Raw genomic sequence first — 19,622 nt, 5'->3', positions numbered from 1 at the left:
AGGTGCTGGAGGATGTTACAGATATAGGGAGGGTGGTAGGACTGCAGGGCTGGAGGAGGTTATGGAGATAGGAAGGATTGTAGGGGCTGGAGGAGGTTACAGATATAGGGAGGGTTGTAGAGGCTGGAGCAGGTTACAGAGATAGGGAGGGTTTGGGGATCAGAGGAAGTTGCAGAGATAGGGAAGATTGTAGGGGCTGAAGGTGGTTACAGAGATAGGGGGGACTACAGGGCTGGAGGAGGGTACGGAGATAGGGAGGATTGTAGGGGCTGGAGGGACTTACAGAGATGGGGAGGGTTGTTGGGATCAGTGGAAGTTACAGAGATAGGGAGATTTGTAGGGGCTGGCGGAAGTTACAGATATAGGGTAGGTTGCTAGGATTATAGGAAGTTACAGATATAGGGTGGGTTGTTGGGATTAAAGAAAGTCACAGCGAAGGGAGGGTGGGGGAAAACAGGCTGGAAAATCGCTATTCTCTCTCTTTCTCCAACACCATTGCATCAGTGATCTGGAGCATGACAACCTGCGCAATATTGCTCCAGTCCAAAGATGTGCAGGTTAGGTGGATTGGTTATGCTAAATTGCCCTTCGTGTCCAAAAAAGGTTAGGTTGGGTTACGGGGATCGGGTGGAAGTGTGGGGATAGGGTGGAGGCGGAGGCGTGGGTAGGGTGCTCTTTCCAAGGGTCGGTGCAGACTCGATGGGCCAAATGGCCTCCTTCTGCACTGAAAATTCTATGTCTATGACTATATTGTCCCGGTCTCCCAAAACAAATGGACTCGAGCTGACAGTGCAGAGAACGGAGCGAGTGAGAATGTGGTACTCAGGGACAATTCCAGCTGATGGAAGGTTTTCTGCTCCTGAATATTCCTGAAATTGCCTCGCACCAACAATCGAGCAGCGTTGATAATGTTGGCTGATGTAACACCCTGTATGTACTCCATCACTGTAACTGGAACCCATTCAGCTGCTAACTGTCCACAACAAACGGCAATCGCTGGACCCCTGCTTTCCTAACGCGAGACTCCTGACTGAAACCCCTGATCCAGAAGTTACACTGTACAAGAATGGGCTCAAATTGCACAGCACACTAAAAATAGGACAGGAACTGTTGGGCACAGACTCAGTGTCTTTCAATCTCAACCATCTATATATAACTCTCCGAAAAGATCAAGACTTTTCACAACAGAGCTGGGGGTTATCTAAGAGGCTGCCAATTTCAGCGATTGCATGTTTCTCTCAAACGTTCCCAAGACAGGAACAGAATGGGGTTAGATACAGAGGAGAGTTCCCTCTACACTGTCCCCATAAAACATTCCCAGGACAGATACAGCACAGGGTTAGATACAGAGTAAAGCTCCCTCTACACTGTCCCAATCAAACACTCCCAGGACAGATACAGCACAGGTTTAGATATAGAGTAAATCTCCCTTTCTAACTGTGCCCATTAAAGACTCAGGAAAGGTACTGCACGGGATTAGATACAGAGTAAAGCTCTCTCTACACTGTCCCCATCAAACACTCCCAGGACAGGTACAGCACAGGGTTAGATCCAGAGTAAAGCTCCCTCTACACTGTCCCCATCAAACAATCCCAGGACAGGTACAGCACAGGGTTAGATACAGAGTAAAGCTCTCTCTACACTGTCCCCATCAAACACTCCCAGGACAGGTACAGCACAGGGTTAGATCCAGAGTAAAGCTCCCTCTACACTGTCCCCATCAAACAATCCCAGGACAGGTACAGCACAGGGTTAGATACAGAGTAAATCTCCCACTACACTGTCCCCCTGAAAGCAGCTCATTCAGCTTTGCTGCCTTGGTTTGTGAAGATTGGCTGCTGTCCATTTACAGGGAACTCAACTTGTTTAGCCAGTCTCCCGTTAAATGGGTGGGAATTGCACCCAGGGAACGTTATGAGGGTCACTAATGCTGTACAAATCCTTATCCATGCGTTGTCACTGCCAGAATTAGTTATTCCAATGCTATCCTGGCCGAACACCCAGGGGCGGGATTCTCCGCCGGCAGGATTCTCCGTTTTGCTGGCACCCGAGGGTTTCCCGACGGCACGGGGCTGCCCCACAATTGGAAACCCTATTGACCGGCAGGCGTAACGGAGAATGCCGCCAGCGGGTCGGGGCAGAAATCCCGCCCCCATTTTCTCAACTCTGTGAACTTTAGTTCGTGCAGAACTCAGCTTCTCCATATCCTCACTCACGTCCACACTCCCAGCGTCCCATCGTGCTCATCCAGTTACACTACATCTCAATCCAGCGGAACATCCATTTAAATATTCCCATCTCCTCATTCTAATCTCTCGTGAGGTCTCACCGTCACTATCTTTGTAAGCTCCTACAGCCCCTACAAACCACCCTATCTTCGTAACCTCCTCCAGCCCCGACAACCCTCCCCAAATCTGCGCTCTTCCAGTTCCGGTCTCTTGACCTTCCCCGATTCCAATTGCTCCACCATTGGGGACTGTGCCTTCAGCTGCCTGGGGGGGCGGGGGCCTGGAGGTCTGGAATTCCCTCTCTCACCCTCTCCACCTCTCTCTCTCTGTCCTCGTTCAGACGCTCCTTAAAAGCAGACCTCCTTGAGCCAGCTTTCAGTCGCCTGTCTCTAATATCTGCTGAGTTGGTCGGAACCAAAGGTTGCTTGATGATCACCCCATCCTCCCCCATGAAGCAGCTTGGGTCTTTTTTCAGGTTTTAGAAAGATGCTATTAATTGCAAGTTGTTGGAGTCTGTGGTGGGAGTGGGACCGAAGTTGCCTGTGATGCTCCTCCAGTGGGACAGCCTGCGTGCGTCACGTCTCCCGTTGAATGGCTCAGTTCAGCAACGGAGGGGAACTGGGGATTGGCCATGTTTCTAAGAAGAGCGGTTCAGTATGTAAATTCTAAAAGGGCAGCTGCTGCCGTATAGGAAGATCCCACCACTGATTCCCTCCTCTCTCGGGGACCTGGTTCCTGGTTTAGGCAGTCTCATTTAATTAGGCAACATCATTAAATAAACATGAAGGTGGTGTTGTGGTGATGATGTGATGAGACTTCTCGATATCTCTTCCCTTCTAATGAGTTCCACCAGGACTCATTAATTTGATCGATTGCAGCATCAAACAGACTGTCACATCTGTGTGGATTTAATTTTTCTCGCTGTTTTCCAATCTGTTCCCTGAAACATCGAGAGAAATCCTGTTCCCATATCGGGAAGGACAGCTGTCCCCCAGGCCAGACTCTGAACTACCAATTCTCATCTCCCCCCACCCTCCTCTCATTACCCTCCTCTCACTCCCCCACTCTCCCCACCCCTCCTCTCACTCCCCCACTCTCCCCCACCCTCCTCTCACTCCCCCACTCTCCCCACCCTCCTCTCACTCCCCCACTCTCCCCCACCCTCCTCTCACTCCCCCACTCTCCCCCACCCTCTCCACCCTCCTCTCACTCCCCCACTTTGCCCCACCCTCCTTTCACTCCCCCACTCTCCTCTCACTCCCCCACTCTCCCCCACCCTCCTCTCACTCCCCCACTCTCCTCTCACTCCCCCAACCTCCTCTCACTCCCCCACCCTCCTCTCACTCCCCCACCCTCCTCTCACTCCCCCACTCTCCCCCACCCTCCTCTCGCTCCCCCCCACCCTCCTCTCACTCCCCGAACCCTCCTCTCACTCCCCCACTCTCCCCACCCTCCTCTCACTCCCCCACTCTCCCCCACCCTCCTCTCACTCCCCCACTCTCCCACACCCTCCTCTCACTCCCCCACTCTCCTCTCACTCCCCCACTCTCCCCACCCTCCTCTCACTCACCCATCCTCCTCTCATCACCCTCCTCTCACTCACCCACTATCCTCCACCCTCCTCTCACTCACCCACTATCCCCCACCCTCCTCTCACTCACCCAACCTGCTCTCACTCACCCACCCTCCTCTCACTCACCCTCCTCTCACTCACCCACTCTCCCCCACCCTCCTCTCACTCACCCACTCTCCCCCACCTTCCTCTCACTCACCCACTCTCCCCTCACCCTCCTCTCACTCCCCCCCACCCCCCCCACCCTCCTCTCACTCCCCCACCCCCCCCACCCTCCTCTCACTCCCCCACCCCCCACCCTCCTCTCACTCCCCCACCCCCCCACCCTCCTCTCACTCCCCCACCCCCTCACCCTCCTCTCACTCCCCCCCCACCCTCCTCTCACTCACCCACTCTAGCCTCATCCTCCTCTCACTCACCCACCCTCCTCTCACTCCCCAATCCTCCCCACCCTCCTCTCACTCCCCCACCCTCCTCTCACTCCCCCACCCTCCCCTCCTCTCACTCACCCACCCTCCGCTCATCACCCTCATCTCACTCCCCCACCCTCATCTCACTCCCCACCCTCCCCACCTTCCTCTCACTCACCCATCCTCCTCTCATCACCCTTCCTCTCACTCACCCATCCTCCTCTCATCACCCTCCTCTCACTCACCCACTATCCCCCACCCTCCTCTCACTCACTCACTCTCCCCCACCCTCCTCTCACTCACTCACTCTCCCCCACCCTCCTCTCACTCACTCACTCTCCTCCACCCTCCTCTCACTCACCCAACCTCCCCCACCCTCCTCTCACTCACCCATCCTCCTCTCATCACCCTCCTCTCACTCACCCATCCTCCTCTCATCACCCTCCTCTCACTCACCCACTATCCCCCACCCTCCTCTCACTCACCCAACCTCCCCCACCCTCCTCTCACTCACCCACCCTCCTCTCACTCCCCCACCCTCCTCTCACTCCCCCACTCTCCACCACCCTCCTATCACTCCCCCACTCTCCCCCACCCTCCTCTCACTCACCCACTATCCCCCACCTTCCTCTCACTCACCCACTTTCCCCTCGCCCTCCTCTCACTCGCCCCCACCCTCCTCTCACTCCCCCACCCCCCCACCCTCCTCTCACTCCCCCACCCTCCTCTCACTCCCCCACTCTCCACCACCCTCCTCTCACTCCCCCACTCTCCCCCACCCTCCTCTCACTCACCCACTATCCCCCACCTTCCTCTCACTCACCCACTCTCCCCTCATTCTCCTCTCACTCCCCCACCCTCCTCTCACTCCCCCACCCTCCTCTCACTCCCCCACTCTCCACCACCCTCCTCTCACTCCCCCACTCTCCCCCACCCTCCTCTCACTCACCCACTATCCCCCACCTTCCTCTCACTCACCCATTCTCCCCTCACCCTCCTCTCACTCCCCCACCCTCCCCACCCTCCTCTCACTCCCCCACCCTCCCCTCCCCTCCTCTCACTCACCCACCCTCCGCTCATCACCCTCAGCTCACTCCCCCACCCTCATCTCACTCCCCACCCTCCCCACCCTCCTCTCACTCACCCACCCTCCGCTCATCACCCTCCTCTCACTCACCCACCCTCCTCTCACTCACCCATCCTCCTCTCATCACCCTCCTTTCACTCACCCACCCCCCTCTCATCACCCTCCTCTCACTCCCCCACTCCCCCACCCTCCTTTCACTCACCCATCCTCCTCTAATCACCCTCCTCTCACTCACCCAACCTCCCCACACTCCTCTCACTCACCCATCCTCCTCTCATCACCCTCCTCTCACTCACCCACTATCCCCCACCCTCCTCTCACTCACTCACTCTCCCCCACCCTCCTCTCACTCACTCACTCTCCCCCACCCTCCTCTCACTCACTCACTCTCCTCCACCCTCCTCTCACTCACCCACCCTCCTCTCACCCACCCACCCTCCTCTCACTCACCCACTATCCCCCACCCTCCTCTCACTCCCCCACTATCCCCCACCCTCCTCTCACTCACCCACTCTCCCCCACCCTCCTCTCACTCACCCACTCTCCTCTCACTCCCCCACTATCCCCCACCCTCCTCTCACTCACATACTCTCCCCCACCCTCCTCTCACTCCCCCGCTATCCCCACACCCTCCTTTCACTCACCCACTATCCCCCACCCTCCTCTCACTCTCCACTATCCCCCACCCTCCTCTCACTCACATACTCTCCCCCACGCCCCTCTCACTCACCCTCCTCTCCCTCACCCACTATCCCCTACCCTCCTCTCACTCACCCACTCTCTCTGAACCACGTCTCATTCCCCCACTCTCTTCACCCTCCTCTCACTCACCCACTGGCCTCTCACTCCCCCACTATCCCCCACCCTCCTCTCACTCACATACTCTCCCCCACCCTCCTCTCACTCATCCACTCTCCCCACACCCTCCTTTCACTCACCCACTATCCCCTACCCTTCTCTCACCCACCCACTCGCTCCAAACCACCTCTCATTCCCTCACTTTCCCCAACCTCTTCTCACTCACACATCCCCCCCACCACCCTCCTACAACTCCCCCACCCTTCTGCCACTAACCCCCACTCCTCCCACTCCCCCACCACCCTCCTCTCACTCCCCCACTCTCCCCACCCTCCTCTCACTCGCCCACCCTCCTCTCACCCACTCTCCCCACCCTCCTCTCTCCCACCCTCCTGTCTCTCACCCACTCTCCCCATTCTCCTCTCACTCACCCCCTCCTCTCACTCATTCACTCTAACCACCTCCTCTCACTAACTCACCCTCCCCCACCCTCCTCTCACCCACTCTCCCCACCCTCCTTTCTCTCACCCACTCTCCCCCACCATCCTCTATCTCACCCACTCTCCCTCATGCTCCTCTCATTCCCCCACCCTCCCCCACCACGCTCTCACTCCCCCACTCTCCCCCACCCTCCTCTCACCCACTCTCCCGATCCTCCTCTCTCTCACCCACTCTCCCCCACCTGTTCCCATATCGGGAAGGACAGCTGTCCCCCAGGCCAGACTCTGAACTACCAATTCTCATCTCCCCCCACCCTCCTCTCATTACCCTCCTCTCACTCCCCCACTCTCCCCCACCCTCCTCTCACTCCCCCACTCTCCCCCACCCTCCTCTCACTCACCCACTATCCCCCACCTTCCTCTCACTCACCCACTTTCCCGTCACCCTCCTCTCACTCCCCCCACCCTCCTCTCACTCCCCCACCCATCCACCCTCCTCTCACTCCCCCACCCTCCCCACCCACCTCTCACTCCCCCACCCTCCCCCACCATCCTCTCACTCACCCACCCTCCCCCACCCTCCTCTCACTCACCCACCCTCCTCTCACTCACCCATTCTCCCCTCACCCTCCTCTTACTCCCCCACCCTCCTCTCACTCCCCCACCCTCCTCTCACTCCCCCACCCTCCCCTCCTCTCACTCACCCACCCTCCGCTCATCACCCTCATCTCACTCCCCCACCCTCATCTCACTCCCCACCCTCCCCACCCTCCTCTCACTCACCCATCCTCCTCTCATCACCCTTCCTCTCACTCACCCATCCTCCTCTCATCACCCACTATCCCCCACCCTCCTCTCACTCACTCACTCTCCCCCACCCTCCTCTCACTCACTCACTCTCCCCCACCCTCCTCTCACTCACTCACTCTCCTCCACCCTCCTCTCACTCACCCAACCTCCCCCACCCTCCTCTCACTCACCCATCCTCCTCTCATCACCCTCCTCTCACTCACCCATCCTCCTCTCATCACCCTCCTCTCACTCACTCACTATCCCCCACCCTCCTCTCACTCACCCAACCTCCCCCACCCTCCTCTCACTCACCCACCCTCCTCTCACTCCCCCACCCTCCTCTCACTCCCCCACTCTCCACCACCCTCCTATCACTCCCCCACTCTCCCCCACCCTCCTCTCACTCACCCACTATCCCCCACCTTCCTCTCACTCACCCACTTTCCCCTCGCCCTCCTCTCACTCGCCCCCACCCTCCTCTCACTCCCCCACCCCCCCACCCTCCTCTCACTCCCCCACCCTCCTCTCACTCCCCCACTCTCCACCACCCTCCTCTCACTCCCCCACTCTCCCCCACCCTCCTCTCACTCACCCACTATCCCCCACCTTCCTGTCACTCACCCACTCTCCCCTCATCCTCCTCTCACTCCCCCACCCTCCTCTCACTCCCCCACCCTCCTCTCACTCCCCCACTCTCCACCACCCTCCTCTCACTCGCCCACTCTCCCCCACCCTCCTCTCACTCACCCACTATCCCCCACCTTCCTCTCACTCACCCATTCTCCCCTCATCCTCCTCTCACTCCCCCACCCTCCCCCACCCTCCTCTCACTCCCCCACCCTCCCCTCCCCTCCTCTCACTCACCCACCCTCCGCTCATCACCCTCAGCTCACTCCCCCACCCTCATCTCACTCCCCACCCTCCCCACCCTCCTCTCACTCACCCACCCTCCGCTCATCACCCTCCTCTCACTCACCCACCCTCCTCTCACTCACCCATCCTCCTCTCATCACCCTCCTTTCACTCACCCACCCCCCTCTCATCACCCTCCTCTCACTCCCCCACTCCCCCACCCTCGTTTCACTCACCCATCCTCCTCTAATCACCCTCCTCTCACTCACCCAACCTCCCCCACCCTCCTCTCACTCACCCACCCTCCTCTCACTCCCCCACCCTCGTCTCACTCACCCACCCTCCTCTCATCACCCTCCTCTCACCCACCCACCCTCCTCTCACTCACCCACTATCCCCCACCCTCCTCTCACTCCCCCACTATCCCCCACCCTCCTCTCACTCCCCCACTATCCCCCACCCTCCTCTCACTCACCCACTCTCCCCCACCCTCCTCTCACTCACTCACTCTCCCCCACCCTCCTCTCACTCACTCACTCTCCTCCACCCTCCTCTCACTCACCCAACCTCCCCCACCCTCCTCTCACTCACCCACCCTCCTCTCACTCCCCCACCCTCGTCTCACTCACCCACCCTCCTCTCATCACCCTCCTCTCACCCACCCACCCTCCTCTCACTCACCCACTATCCCCCACCCTCCTCTCACTCCCCCACTATCCCCCACCCTCCTCTCACTCCCCCACTATCCCCCACCCTCCTCTCACTCACCCACTCTCCCCCACCCTCCTCTCACTCACCCACTCTCCTCTCACTCCCCCACTATCCCCCACCCTCCTCTCACTCACATACTCTCCCCCACCCTCCTCTCACTCCCCCACTATCCCCACACCCTCCTTTCACTCACCCACTATCCCCCACCCTCCTCTCACTCCCCACTATCCCCCACCCTCCTCTCACTCACACACTCTCCCCCACTCCCCTCTCACTCACCCTCCTCTCCCTCACCCACTATCCCCTACCCTCCTCTCACTCACCCACTCTCTCTGAACCACGTCTCATTCCCCCACTCTCTTCACCCTCCTCTCACTCACCCACTGGCCTCTCACTCCCCCACTATCCCCCACCCTCCTCTCACTCACATACTCTCCCCCACCCTCCTCTCACTCACCCACTCTCCCCACACCCTCCTTTCACTCACCCACTATCCCCTACCCTTCTCTCACCCACCCACTCGCTCCAAACCACCTCTCATTCCCTCACTTTCCCCAACCTCTTCTCACTCACACATCCCCCCCACCACCCTCCTACAACTCCCCCACCCTTCTGCCACTCACCCCCACTCCTCCCACTCCCCCACTCTCCACCACCCTCCTCTCACTCCCCCACTCTCCCCACCCTCCTCTCACTCGCCCACCCTCCTCTCACCCACTCTCCCCACCCTCCTCTCTCCCACCCTCCTGTCTCTCACCCACTCTCCCCATTCTCCTCTCACTCACCCCCTCCTCTCACTCATTCACTCTAACCACCTCCTCTCACTAACTCACCCTCCCCCACCCTCCTCTCACCCACTCTCCCCACCCTCCTTTCTCTCACCCACTCTCCCCCACCATCCTCTATCTCACCCACTCTCCCTCATGCTCCTCTCATTCCCCCACCCTCCCCCACCACCCTCTCACTCCCCCACTCTCCCCCACCCTCCTCTCACCCACTCTCCCGATCCTCCTCTCTCTCACCCACTCTCCCCCACCCTCCTCTCTCTCCCTCACCCTCCCCATCCTCCTCTCATTTACCCCCTCCTCTCACTCATTCACTCTACCCACACTCCTCACACTCACCCATCCTCCCCCCGTCCTCCTCTCACTCACTCACACCCCAATCCTCCTCATTCACCCACCCTCCGCCACCCTCCTCTCACTCACCCACTCTCTTCCCAACCTCCTCTACTCATCCACTCTCCTCTCTCTCACCCACTGTCCTCCACCCTCCACTCTCTCACCTACCCTCCTCTCACTCACCCACTCTCCCCCAACACCCTACTCTCTTTCAACCCCTTCTCCTTCAGTACTGACCCTCGGACAGTGCAGCACTCCCTCAGTACTGACCCTCTGACAGTGCAGCACTCCCTCAGTACTCACTCTCTGACAGTGCAGCACTCCCTCAGTACTGACCCTCTGACAGTGCAGCATTCCCTCAGTACTGACCCACTGACAGTGCAGCACTCCCTCAGTACTGACCCTCTGACAGTGCAGCACTCCCTCAGTACTGACCCTCTAACAGTGCAGCACTCCCTCAGTACTGACCCTCTGACAGTACAGCGCTCCCTCAGTACTGACCCTCTGACAGTGCAGCACTCCCTCAGGACTGACCCTCTGACAGTGCAGCACTCCCTCAGTACTGACCCTCTGACAGTGCAGCACTCCCTCAGTACTGACCCTCTGACAGTGCAGCACTCCCTCAGTACGGACCCACTGACATTGCAGCACTCCCTCAGTACTGACCCTCTGACAGTGCAGCACTCCCTCAGTACTGACCCTCTGACAGTGCAGCACTCCCTCAGTACTGACCCTCTGACAGTACAGCGCTCCCTCAGTACTGACCCTCTGACAGTGCAGCACTCCCTCAGTACTGACCCACTGACAGTGCAGCACTCCCTCAGTAGTGACCCTCTGACAGTGCAGCATCCCTCAGTACTGACCCTCTGACAGTGCAGCACTCCCTCAGTACTGACCCTCTGACAGTGCAGCTCTTACCTCACCTCTGATGTTCAGCTCTTTTGTCCCATGTCTGAACCAAGGCTGTAATGAGGTCAGGAGCTGAGTGCCCTGGCGGAACCCAAACAGAGCGTCTGTGAGCAGGTTATTGCTGAATAAGTGCTGGTTGATAGCACTGTTGTCCTCTCCCATCACTTTGCTGATGAGGGAGAGTAGACGAGCAGGTAATTGGCCAGGTTAGGGTTGCCTTGCCTTTTGTGTACAGGACATACCTGGTCAATGTGGAACATTGCCGTGTAAATGTCAGTGTTGTAGCTGTACTGGAACAGCTTGGCTATGGGTGCGGCAAGGTCTGGAGCACAATTCTTCAGTACTATTGCTGGGATATTGTCAGGGCCCATAGCCTTTGCAGTGTCCAGTGCCTTCAGCTGTTTCTTGATATCAGGTGGGGTGAATCAAATTGGCTGAAGACTGACATCTGTAATGCTGGGGACCTCTGGAGGAAACTGAGAAGGATCATCCGCTTGGCCCTTTTGGCTGAAGATTGTTGCCAAGGCCTCAGCTGTGCCTTTTGCACAGGCTCCTCCATCATTGAGGATGGGGATATTTGTGGACCCTCCTTCTCCAGTGTGTTGTTTGATTGTCCACCACCATTCACGGCCAGATGTGGCAGGAGCGCAGAGCTTAGATCTGATCTATTCATTGTGGAATCGCTTAGCTCTGTTTATTACTTGCTGCTGGTGCTGTTTGGCACACAAGTAGTTTCACAACATGGCTAATCATTGCATTACAAATGGATAATTTTCACGAGCCACGCTCCTTTTGAACCACAGACCTAAATCGTGTGTTTCACTCTCCAGCCGCTCCCCTCCTCACCCATTTCTATTATTTTCATTTCATGTTTCCTGATCCCGCAGATTTATTTTGTCCGTTTTTGTGAAAAAGGCCAGTGCAAAATGGCGGCCGATCAGACTCTTGTTGGCGCTCCCTCTCCCTCCCCACATCCTCACTACCCACCTCCCCAATCCCACAGAATTCTCTCCCACCCCACTCCACGCCTCCACACCCCATAATTTACTTACGTGTCCTTTTTCTCGGATTTCCCACACGGGAGTTTCCCCTTCTTGTGCAGACAGTACAAGATGGCGACCACCAGGAGCAGCAGCAGGACGCAGACCACCACGGCGATCACAGCCCCTCCCCCGCCACCCTGCGGCTCACGGTTCTCTGTGAAGGCGAGACAGAGAGAGGAGTCACCAAAGGGCCCATGCTCCCCCGGGGTGTGGCAGGGGCGATGGAGGAAATGGCTTTTGGGTTGCGTATTGATGTGGAATGGGAGTCAAACTCGCCGGGACAGAAACCTTCAGAAAATCACCCAATGCCAAAGACAAAGCCTTAAAAATTGGACAATAGCACAAAGGTTGTGAACGGGATGCATGCTGTTGGGTTACTACACCAGCCCGGCACTGAGAGAACACTGTTCAGAACAAATCCAGGAGCATAAATCAGATAAAACTTTACCCCATGACTCATAAGGAGATGCTAGGGACATGTGGCCAATACCTCGGTCAAAGATGTTAGTTTCAAAGAAGAGAGGGGGAACGGGGATGGGTGGAGAGGTTTAGGGAAAGACGTCCACATTTTAGGGCCCTAGTAACTCATTTTGGTATTGATGCAGGGCTATGGGGAGAGAGTGTGGACAATGAGATCAGATTGGAATTGATATGGGGTTGGGGAGAGAGTGTGGCAATGGAATAAGTTTTGAGATGGATACAAGGCTTTGGGGAGAGAATGGGGCAGTGGGATTAGTTTGGGATTGATACAGGGTTATGTGGAGAATGTGGGGCGGTGGGATTCATTTGGAATTAGTACAGGGTGGGGAGAGCGGCTCAATGGATTAATTTAGGATTAACACAGGGCTATGTGGAGAGTGTGGGAAATATGATTAGTTTGGGATTGATACAGGGCTATGTGGAGAGTGTGGGAAATATGATTAGTTTGGGATTGATACAGGGCTATGGGGAGAGAGTGGGGCAGTGGGAATAGTTCGGGATTGATACAGGGCTGTGGAGAGAGAGTGGGGCAGTGGGAATAGGTCGGGATTGATACAGGGCGATGGGGAAAGAGTGGGGCAGTGGGATTAGTATTGAATTGTACAGGGCAATGGGGAGAGAGTGGGGCAGTGGGAATAGTTCGGGATTGATACAGGGCGATGGGGAAAGAGTGGGCAGTGGGATTAGTTTGGAATTGTACAGGGCAATGGGGAGAGAGTGGGGCAGTGGGATTAGTTTGGGATTGATACAGGGCTGTGGGGAGAGAGTGGGGCAGTGGGATTAGTTTGGGATTGATACAGGGCTATGGGGAGAGCATGGGGAAAGAGTGGGACAGTGGGATTAGTTTGGGATTGATCCAGGGCTATGGGGAGAGCATGGGGCATGCGATTAGTTTGGGATTGATCCAGGGCTATGGAGAAAGAGTGGGACAGTGAGATTAGTTTGTGATTGATACAGGAATTGGGGAGAGTGTGGGTGGAGCAGTGGGATTTGTTTGGGATTGATACAGGAAATGGGGAGGGAGTATGCAGTGGGATTAGTTTGGGATTGATACAGGAAATGGGGAGGGAGTGGGCAGTGGGATTAGTTTGGGATTGATACAGGGAATGGGGAGGGAGGGGGAAGTGGGATTAGTTTGGGATTGATACAGGGAATGGGGAGAGAGTGGGGCAGTGGGATTAGTTTGGGATTGATACAGGGAAGGGGGAGAGAGTGGGGCAGTGGGATTAGTTTGGGATTGATACAGGGCTATGGAGAAAGAGTGGGACAGTGGGATTAGTTTGGGATTGATACAGGGCTATGGGGAGAGAGTGGGGCAATGGAATTAGTTTGGGATTGATACCGGGCTATGTGGAGAGTGTGGGGCAGTGGGATTAGTTTGGGATTGATACAGGGCTGTGGGGAGAGAGTGGGGCAATGGAATTAGTTTAGGATTGATACCGGGCTATGTGGAGAGTGCGGGGCAGTGGGATTAGTTTGGGATTGATACAGGGCTGTGGGGAGAGAGTGGGGCAGTGGGATTAGTTTGGGATTGATACAGGACTATGGAGAAAGAGTGGGACAGTGGGATTAGTTTGGGATTGATACAGGGCGATCAAGAAAGAGTGGGGCAGTGGGATTAGTTTGGGATTGATGCAGAACATGGGGAGGGAGTGAGCAGTGGGATTGTTTGGGATTGATACAGGAAATGGGGAGGGAGTGGGCAGTGGGATTAGTTTGGTATTGATACAGGGAATGGGGAGAGAGTGGGGCAGTGGGATTAGTTTGATATTGATACAGGGAATGGGGAGAGAGTGGGGCAGTGGGATTAGTTTGGTATTGATACAGGGAATGGGGAGGGAGTGGGCAGTGGGATTAGTTTGGGATTGATACAGAAAATGGATGAGGGGGGAAGTGGACGGGCCGGTGGTTAGGGCAGTGGGTGAGGGAGGAAGTGGACGGGCCGGTGGTAAGGGCAGTGGGTGAGGGGGGAAGTGGACGGGCCGGTGGTCAGGGCAGTGGATGAGGAGGGAAGTGGACGGGTCGGTGGTGAGGGCAGTGGGTGAGGGGGGAAGTGGACGGGTTGGTGGTAAGGGCGGTGGGTGAGAGGGGAAGTGGACGGGTCGGTGGTGAGGGCAGTGGGTGAGGGGGGAAGTGGACGGGTCGGTGGTAAGGGTGGTGGCTGAGGAGGGAAGTGGACGGATTGGTGGTAAGGGCAGTGAGTGAGGGGGGTAAGTGGACGGGTCAGTGGTAAGGGCGGTGGGTGAGAGGGGAAGTGGACGGGTCGGTGGTAAGGGCAGTGAGTGAGGGGGGAAGTGGACGGGTCAGTGGTAAGGGCGGTGGGTGAGGGGGGAAGTGGACGGGTCGGTGGTAAGGGTGGTAGCTGAGGAGGGAAGTGGACGGATTGGTGGTAAGGGCAGTGGGTGAGGGGGGAAGTGGACGGGTCGGTGGTAAGGGCGGTGGGTGAGGGGGGGAAGTGGATGGGTCGGTGGTAAGGGCGGTGGGTGAGGGGGGAAGTGGACGGGCCAGTGGTAAGGGCGGTGGGTGAGAGGGGAAGTGGACGGGTCGGTGGTAACGCAGTGGGTGAGGGGGGAAGTGGACGGGTCGGTGGTAAGGGTAGTGGGTGAGGGGGGAAGTGGACGGGTCGGTGGTAAGGGCGGTGGGTGAGGGGGGAAGTGGACGGGTCGGTGGTAAGGGCGGTGGGTGAGGGGGGGGGAATTGGACGGGTCAGTGGTAAGGGCGGTGGGTGACAGGGGAAGTGGACGGGTCGGTGGTTAGGGCGGTGGGTGAGAAGGCAAGTGGACGGGACGGTGGTAAGGGCGGTGGGTGAGAGGGGGGAAGTGGACGGGTCGGTGGTAAGGGCGGTGGGTGAGAGGGGGGAAGTGGACGGGTCGGTGGTAAGGGTGGTGGGTGAGGGGGGGAAGTGGACGGGTCGGTGGTAAGGGCGGTGGGTGAGAGGGGGGAAGTGGACGGGTCGGTGGTAAGGGTGGTGGGTGAGGGGGGGAAGTGGACGGGTCGGTGGTAAGGGCGGTGGGTGAGGGGGGGGAAGTGGACGGGCGGGTGGTGGGTGAGAAGGCAAGTGGACGGGTCGGTGGTAAGGGCGGTGGGTGAGGGGGGGAAGTGGACAGGTTGGTGGTAAGGGCAGTGGGTGAGGGGGGAAGTGGACGGGCCGGTGGTCAGGGCAGTGGATGAGGAGGGAAGTGGATGGGTCGGTGGTAAGGGCAGTGGGTGAAGGGGGAAGTGGACCGGATGGTGGTAAGGGCAGGGGTGAAGGGGAGGTGGACGGGCCGGTGGTAAGGGGAGTGGGTGAGGGGGGAAGTGGACGGGTCAGTGGTAAGGGTGGTGGCTGAGGAGGGAAGTGGACGGATTGGTGGTAAGGGCAGTGGGTGAGGGGGGAAGTGGACGGGTCGGTGGTAAGGGCGGTGGGTGAGGGGGGGAAGTGGATGGGTCGGTGGTAAGGGCGGTGGGTGAGGGGGGAAGTGGACGGGCCAGTGGTAAGGGCGGTGGGTGAGAGGGGAAGTGGACGGGTCGGTGGTAAGGGCAGTGGGTGAGGGGGGAAGTGGACGGGTCGGTGGTAAGGGTAGTGGGTGAGGGGGGAAGTGGACGGGTCGGTGGTAAGGGCGGTGGGTGAGGGGGGGAAGTGGATGGGTCGGTGGTAAGGGCGGTGGGTGAGGGGGAAGTGGGCGGGTCGCTGGTAAGGGTGGTGGGTGAGGGGGGAAGTGGACGGGTCGGTCGTAAGGGCGGTGGGTGAGGGGGGGGGAATTGGACGGGTCAGTGGTAAGGGCGGTGGGTGACAGGGGAAGTGGACGGGCCGGTGGTAAGGGGAGTGGGTGAGGGGGGAAGTGGACTGGCCGGTGGTCGGGGCAGTGGGTGATGAGGGAAGTGGACGGGTCGGTGGTAAGGGCGGTGGGTGAGAGAGAGAAGTGGGCAGGCTGGTGGTAAGGGCAGTGGGTTAGAGAGGGAAGTGGACTGGCCTGTGTAAGGGCAGCGGGTGTGAGGGGAAGTTGACGGGCTGGTGGTAAGGGTAGTGGGTGAGGGGGGGGAAGTGGACGGGTCGGTGGTAGGGCAGTGGGTGAGGGGGGGGGGGGAGTGGACGTGTCGGTGGAAAGGGCAGTGGGTGAGAGGGGAAGTGGACGGGTCGGTGGTAAGGGCAGGGGTGAGAGGGGAAGTGGGCGGGTCGGTGGTAAGGGCGGTGGGTGAGAGAGGAAGTGGACGGGCCGGTGGTCAGGGCAGGGGTGAGAGGGGAAGTGGGCGGGTCGGTGGTAAGGGCGATGGGTGAGAGGGGAAGTGGGCGGGTCGGTGGTAAGGGTGGTGGGTGAGGGGGGAAGTGGACGGGTCTGTGGTAAGGGCAGTGAGTGAGGGGGGAAGTGGACGGGTCGGTGGTAAGGGCAGTGGGTGAGGGGGAGGAAGTGGACGGGTCGGTGGTAAGGGCGGTGGGTGAGGGGGGAAGTGGACGGGCCGGTGGTCAGGGCAGGGGTGAGAGGGGAAGTGGGCGGGTCGGTGGTAAGGGCGATGGGTGAGAGGGGAAGTGGGCGGGTCGGTGGTAAGGGTGGTGGGTGAGGGGGGAAGTGGACGGGCCAGTGGTAATGGGCGGTGGGTGAGAGGGGAAGTGGGCGGGTCGGTGGTAAGGGTGGTGGGTGAGGGGGGAAGTGGACGGGTCGGTGGTAAGGACGGTGGGTGAGAGGGGAAGTGGACGGGTCGGTGGTAAAGGTGGTGGGTGAAGGGGAAGTGGACGGGTCAGTGGTAAGGGCAGTGGGTGAGAGGGGAAGTGGACGGGTCGGTGGTAAAGGTGGTGGGTGAAGGGGAAGTGGACGGGTCAGTGGTAAGGGCAGTGGGTGAGGGGGGGGAATTGGACGGGTCGGTGGTAAGGGCAGTGGGTGAGAGGGGAAGTAGACGGGTCAGTGGTAAGGGCGGTGGGTGAGGGGGGGAAGTGGACGGTCGGTGATAAGGGCAGTGGGTGAGAGGGGAAGTAGACGGGTCGGTGGTAAGGGCAGTGAGTGAGAGGGGGAAGTGGACGGGTCGGTGGTAAGGGCGGTGGGTGAGAGGGGAAGTAGACGGGTCGGTGGTAAGGGCGGTGGGTGAGGGGGGAAGTGGACGGTCGGTGATAAGGGCAGTGGGTGAGAGGGGAAGTAGACGGGTCGGTGGTAAGGGTGGTGGGTGAGAGGGGGGAAGTGGACGGGTCGGTGGTAAGTGCGCTGGTTGAGAGGGGAAGTGGACGGGTTGGTGGTAAGGGCAGTGGGTGAGTGGGGAAATGAATGGGCCAGTGGTAAGGGCACTGGGTGAGAGGGGAAATGGACGGGTCGGTGGTAAGGGCGGTGGGTGAGGGGGGAAGTGGACGGTCGGTGGTAAGGGCGGTAGGTGAGAGGGGAAGTGGAGGGGTCGGTGGTAAGGGTGGTGGGTGAAGGGGAAGTGGATGGGTCAGTGGTAAGGGCAGTGGGCGAGAGGGGGGGGGGAATTGGATGGGTCGGTGGTAAGGGCAGTGGGTGAGGGGGGAAATGGACGGGTCGGTGGTAAGGGCGGTGGGTGAGGGGGGAAGTGGACTGGTCGGTGGTAAGGGTGGTGGGTGAGGGGGGGAAGTGGACGGGCCAGTGGTAAGGGCAGTGGGTGAGGGGGGAAGTGGACGGTCGGTGGTAAGGGCGGTAGGTGAGAGGGGAAGTGGAGGGGTCGGTGGTAAGGGTGGTGGGTGAAGGGGAAGTGGATGGGTCAATGGTAAGGGCAGTGGGCGAGAGGGGGGGGGGAATTGGATGGGTCGGTGGTAAGGGCAGTGGGTGAGGGGGGAAGTGGACGGGTCAGTGGTAAGGGCAGTGAGTGAGGGGGAGGAAGTGGACGGGTCGGTGATAAGGGCAGTGAGTGAGGGGGGAAGTGGACGGGTCGGTGGTAAGGGCGGTGGGTGAGGGGGGGAAGTGGACGGTCGGTGGTAAGGGCAGTGGGTGAGAGGGGAAGTGGATGGGTCGGTGGTAAGGGCGGTGGGTGAGAGGGGGAAGTGGACCGGCCAGTGGTAAGGGCAGTGGGTGAGGGGGTGGAAGTGGACGCGTCAGTAGTCAGGGCAGTAGGTTGGAGGTGGGAAGTGGATGATCGGGTGGTAAGGGTGGTGGGTTGGAGAGAGGAAGATTATCAGCATATATACACACAGGCGGCCGATATAAGGAGGGTATAGTTATCCATGGTCCACTCACTTCAATTTATACCCTGTGTCCCTCCGGGAATGTGGTGCAGAGAGGCTGGACTGAGACATGTTCAACTAAACCATAACGTCAAATGGTCACTCACCCCCTCTCTCGACTGACAGTTGTACAGCAGTGGAGCTGTACTGAGAGATCTGTATCAGTGGGAGAATGGATGGCTGGACGGCCTCCACAGGCGTCCGAGAGCGAGATAGAGGGGAATTATTCTGGGCGGCTGAGGTGTCCCACAGGGATCAGGGCTGTCATCACTGCTGCTCACGGTTCCCATCGACAACTTTGGAATCAAAATCACAATTTCTCAACTTGCGTAAGACTCCAATACTGAGCAGGACTGTGATAAATTACAGGGGGACATTAATAAATGTAGAGAATGGGCAAATTAATTTGGAAAGATAAGATGTGAGGCCGTACATTTCAGTCCGGAGAACAGGGAGGTCACTCATTCTTAGGGAGCTACGAGTCCCGGTGGGATTAAGGAACAAAGCGATCTGGGAATATGAATACATCCAGCAGAAAAAGTAACACCACAGGTGAGCCAGGCTGTGAGTGAAGCAAAGAGAGTGTGGGCTTTCCTTCCAGAGGGAGAGGATTGGAACGTTAGAGAGGTAACATTAATCGTGTCTCGAACACTGAGTGTCTTTAAGACAGAGATAGATAGGTTCTTGATTAATAAGGGGATCAGGGATTATGGAGAGAAGGCAGGAGAATGGGGATGAGAAAAATATCAGCCATGATTGAATGGCGGTGCAGACTCGATGGGCCGAGTGGCCTAATTCTGCTCCTATGTCTTATGGTCTCATGGAACGTTGGTCAGACCATGCTGATGGAGCACCCTCTGGCGCTGGAGAGGCCACAGAGCAGATTCGCAAGGAAAAACCCAGGAATGTGTGGGTTTTCCATTTCGACAAAAAATTGCCAGACATTAAAGGATGAAAGGTGTTGACAGAGTGGAGGCAGAGAGAATGATTCCTCGTGTGGGGAAGGGCAGAGCGAGGGGAATATCAGTGTGAGACA

General features: G+C 58.3%; 1 protein-coding gene across 4 annotated transcripts in view; it reads right to left on the bottom strand.

The window, feature by feature from the left end:
• LOC140386572 (basal cell adhesion molecule-like) overlaps positions 1-19,622 on the bottom strand; it is a 277,207-nt gene that overhangs the window by 11,348 nt on the left and 246,237 nt on the right. For all 4 annotated transcript variants that reach the window (XM_072469008.1, XM_072469010.1, XM_072469009.1 and 1 more), the window contains one exon: positions 11,974-12,118. In XM_072469008.1, coding sequence (XP_072325109.1) covers positions 11,974-12,118 — 145 coding nt within the window. The remainder of the gene's footprint in view (positions 1-11,973; positions 12,119-19,622) is intronic.

The sequence above is a fragment of the Scyliorhinus torazame genome, chromosome 12, assembly GCF_047496885.1.
Source record: "Scyliorhinus torazame isolate Kashiwa2021f chromosome 12, sScyTor2.1, whole genome shotgun sequence".
Classification (NCBI taxonomy): Eukaryota; Metazoa; Chordata; class Chondrichthyes; order Carcharhiniformes; family Scyliorhinidae; genus Scyliorhinus; species Scyliorhinus torazame.
This window is presented reverse-complemented; position numbering and strand designations above follow the sequence as displayed.